The sequence below is a fragment of the Dendrobates tinctorius genome, unplaced genomic scaffold, assembly GCF_039654945.1.
Source record: "Dendrobates tinctorius isolate UK_male_01 unplaced genomic scaffold, ASM3965494v1 ptg000043l, whole genome shotgun sequence".
NCBI lineage: Eukaryota > Metazoa > Chordata > Amphibia > Anura > Dendrobatidae > Dendrobates > Dendrobates tinctorius.
The window spans coordinates 25,139,672-25,144,048 of NW_027361711.1; the positions used below are offsets into that span (position 1 = coordinate 25,139,672).

General features: G+C 47.0%; 1 protein-coding gene across 1 annotated transcript; it reads right to left on the reverse strand.

Annotated features, from left to right (window-relative positions):
- Positions 1-2,273: 2,273 nt before the first annotated feature.
- Positions 2,274-3,619, reverse strand: LOC141088901 (uncharacterized). The gene is made up of 2 exons (XM_073575123.1): positions 3,507-3,619; positions 2,274-3,393 (listed from the first exon to the last, which is right to left on the reverse strand). Exons 1-2 carry the CDS (start codon positions 3,617-3,619, stop codon positions 2,274-2,276), a joined length of 1,233 nt encoding a protein of 410 aa, XP_073431224.1.
- Positions 3,620-4,377: the final 758 nt, after the last annotated feature.

Below are 4,377 nucleotides of genomic sequence, written 5' to 3' on the forward strand. Positions count from 1 at the left end.
GGTGTGCTAGGGTGACAGGTATCCTGGTTGGTGACAGGTGAGGAGCCTGTATAGGGAACATTAGGAGTGTTAGTCTACTTTCACACATCAGGTTTTCGGCGTCAGGCGCGATCCGGCGTCGTGCCGGATCCGGCAAATATTTCATAAAACCGGATGTGACGGATCCGTTTTTCTGCCGGATCCGTCTTGTTCTTGACAGACAAAACCGGATCCGTCTCATCCGGTTCATCCGTTTTTCGATCCGTTTTTCGACGGATTACGCCGGATCCGGTTTTTAAAAACACCCCTTGTTGCCTTCCGAACGGGATTGGCTACTGGAAAACTATATATAGCATGTTCCTACAGCCCTTCTTTGACAGGTTGGAGAGGAGAAAGTGCAGGTTGGAGAGAAGAGCAAGTTACTGGCGAAGATGGATGTTGTGATTGGAAATATTTTGAAGAATTTGGCGGATTTTACAGCGGAGGCGAATCGTTTGAGGGTGATTGTTCTGGAGAAAGAGAGAGCGAGACAGCAGCGCATCAGGCATCGTAGACGACGTTTGTGGATCCACCCCATCACAGCCAAGAGAATGACGCGTGGGGTCTATTCTACACTCTGCATGGACCTTCGACGAAACCCGGAGAAATTTTTTGGATATGTTAGGATGAAAATGGAGAATTTTGATTACTTGGTGGAGCGCATTGCACACCTCATAAGAAAAGCGGACACCTATTGCCGCTTCTCTGTTTCACCCGCAGAGCGTCTGATGGTGACTTTAAGGTAAGCCACATTTATTGGATATGCTCGCATCAGAGCACACTTTCACTGCAATCTTGTTGGTGGTAGTTTGTATCTCCAAGTGTTATAGCTGAGTTTTGGTATGTAATGCTGTGATTTTAAACTAATTGATTGTTTTTTAATTCCCCACAGATTTCTTGCAACTGGAGAATCCCCTTCGTCACTGCAGTTCCAGTACAGACTCGGGATTTCCACCATATCTGGAATAGTGAAGTACACATGCCGTGCACTGTGGGACTCCTTAGCTGAAGAGTTTTTACCAGAGCCCACAACAGAGAGGTGGATTGAAATTTCTGAAAAGTTTCAACAAATATGTCAGTTTCCCAACTGCTTGGGCGCTGTGGACGGGAAACATATCCGCATTGTAAAGCCAGCCGGATCGGGATCGGAATATTTCAATTACAAGAAATATTTTTCAATTGTCCTCATGGCCATCGCTGACGCGGAATACAAATTTATTGCTGTGGATATTGGGGCCTATGGCCGCTCCAATGACTCTCAAGTTTTCAAACTATCTGCCATGGGGCGTAAACTGTATGGAAACACCTTCCAGTTCCCACCCCCTAGACGGCTGCCGCAAACATCTGGTCCACCTATGCCATTTGTCTGTGTAGGGGATGAAGCCTTCCAGCTGTCAGAACACCTTTTGAAACCGTACGGTAGCAGAGGATTGTCAAGAACAAAACGCATTTTTAATTACCGCCTCACAAGAGCAAGAAGAATGGTTGAATGTACCTTTGGTATTCTGACAGCCAAATGGCGGGTCCTATTGACTGCGATCAACCTCAAGACAGAAACTGTGGACGAGGTGATCAAAGCTTGCGTGGTCCTGCACAATTTTGTTATCTGCAAGGAACGCATTTCCATTGAGGACACCTCTGAAGAAACCACCTTGCAAGATTACCATGACATTACCACTAGAAGTTCTGTGACGGTTTCAGTAATGAGGGACAATTTTGCAATATACTTTATGTCACCTCAAGGCAGAGTACACTGGCAGGATGACAGAGTGTGAAAGATTTGTGCCCTTAACCAAAATTGTGTACCAACAGTATATACCTTTGCCAACCAAAGTTGGCTATCTTGTCATGGTCTTACTATTTTTAGCTTTAGGCCACAGGTGTGTACCTGGTTGTGTTTTATGCAAAGTATTTCACCTTTTAACAAAAGTTGTGTACATTGTTAGGAAATCACCAACAATAAACACAACTTTTTAGGTGAAATACTTTGCTTCAAACACAACCAGGAACACAACTGTGGCAAAAAGCTAAAATTTACCCACAGTTATATACCTAGTTTTGAATACCATTTTACCTTTTAAATACCCTGTATTTAACCTTTTTCGCCGCAGAAAGAAATGACAGACAACCAGTGTAAAATAATTTAACTTTTATTGAAAAATGTTTTTTTTAGTAAACTTTTTTAAAATTTTAATAAACTTTTTTAATAAAGCTTTGAAACCATAAAACTGGTCATTTTTATTTAAATACACACATTATAAATCTGTGTAGTGTGGGGTGGAAATACTGCCGGAGGGGCTGCGGGACACTTCGACACTGGGAGTGTGGAGAGAGGACTGGGATTGTGGTGGGGAAGGAACAGTTAGAGGTGAAGGTGTGGAAAAAACTACAGAATGGGTGGACATGTGGGAGGCAGAAGAGGTGGTGGGTGGTGGAGTGGAGGGTTGGGCAGGGACTGTAGGAGCAGATGATGTTGATGGCAAGTTGTATGGGGAAGGAGTTTGGTACGGGGCAGGTTGCTGGAAGTGGGGAGATGTCTGGTACTGGGGAGGTTGCAGGTACTGGGGAGGTTGCTGGTACTGGGGAGGTTGCTGGTACTGGGGAGGTTGCTGGTGCTGGGGAGGTTGCTGGTGCTGGGGAGGTGGATGGTATGTAATAGGAGGGGGAGGATGGAAAGTGGCTGGAGGGGGTGTAGATGTAATAGGAGGGGGAGGATGGAAAGTGGCTGGAGGGGGTGTAGATGTAATAGGAGGGGGAGGATGGAAAGTGGCAGGAGGGGGTGCAGGTGGAGGAACTACTGTGGTGGGAGGAGGAGGTTGGGAGGTAACTTGCTGGAGAGCAGCGTGGCATGAATGCATTACATGCATCTGCTGGGCAGGAGAGAGCGTTTCCATGCGCTCCACAACAGACCTGAAAAAGGTGTGGTTTGGCGAAGATCTTGCTTCTGAATGCATGGTTTGCAGAAGTGTCTTCACCTCCAGAATGCTGGAGTTGATCTGCTGATAGCCTGCGGAGATTTGCTCTGACAAGACTTTTAGACAGTTCTGGAAAGATGCATTCAGATGCAAGAACTCTGGCGCATAAGTCTTTTCCTGACCCCTCTGCCGCTGCCGCCCAGTACCCGCAGGTGTACTAGAGGTGGCAGGGGCAGAAGGGTGGGGTAAATGGAAAGCGATCTCCTCACCAGCAGCTTCATGTAATGTAGGCGGCCACGATGCTCCTGTGCTGGTGGATGGGACAGATGGGTCGAATGTGTGGGAAGGCTGGGAAGGTGCAGATGTACCGGGGCGGTCGAAGTGTCCCTCGGTGCCGGTCTCCTCAGGGATCGCCTCAGAAGGGTTCAATCGTGCAGGCTCCCGAGTGCTGCTCACCGTGCTGTGGAATAAAGAGAAAAAAAACCAATTAAAATAGTGACATGGTATGGCCCTGGCTGAAAAAAAAAATTTACATCTAAACTTTTTTTGTCACATGTGGTGAGTAATATTTACCTTCTGGTGACCATTGTATCCCGGAGGAACGACAGGGCTTGGGCGTACTTGTACTTGCTCCTGCGTCCTCCAGATCCACTCGGGGCCCGCATCTCTTTATTGAACTTGAACATTGCTCTTGAAACGATCCCTCACAGACCGCCACCGCTTCACAATTCTCTCCCCTGAAACGAGAAAGGACAAAGTGGTTAGTATACAACATCAGTGTTTCCCAAACTCCAGTCCTCATGGTCCCCAGGGGTCATGTTTTCAGGATTTCCATAGTAAATAGAAATCCTGAACACATGATCCGTGGGGACCACGAGGACTGGAGTTCGGGAAACACTGGTTTACATCAAGCAACCGGTACTGTATATACTTACGCTCTTTAATCTGGGCCCGAGCATCAAGGTCCTCCCAGCGGTCCACGAGGAGCGAACAGATTTCCTCCCAGAGTCGTCGGGTAACGATCAGGTCAGCGTGGCGGCGGTCAGCCATATTCCAGAGCGGCTCCCTTTCTCTGACGAGATCGATGAGGTGGTCCACATCGAGTCCTCCATCCTCACCATCAGAGTCGGGAGCACGCTGTGAAGGCTGTTAAAGAAAAAGACAAAAATAACATAATTAGCCTCCACAAAAGAAATGAAATAAAAAAGCCAAAAAAACAAAGCAAAAATATTTATACTTACACGCTGGTGACCGCCGCGTTGCTGTAGCCGACGACCCTGGGAGGCACTGCGAGGACCTCTTGGGCGAGCACCAGATTGGGAAGACTAGAGAAGAAAACAAAAAATGTTAGGTCTTTGGATGTTGGCATTTGTTTGCTGTGTGTGGTCTGCAGAACATTGATTTCTATGTGTTGTGTGTAGAGTGATGTGTTTCTGCGTTTGAT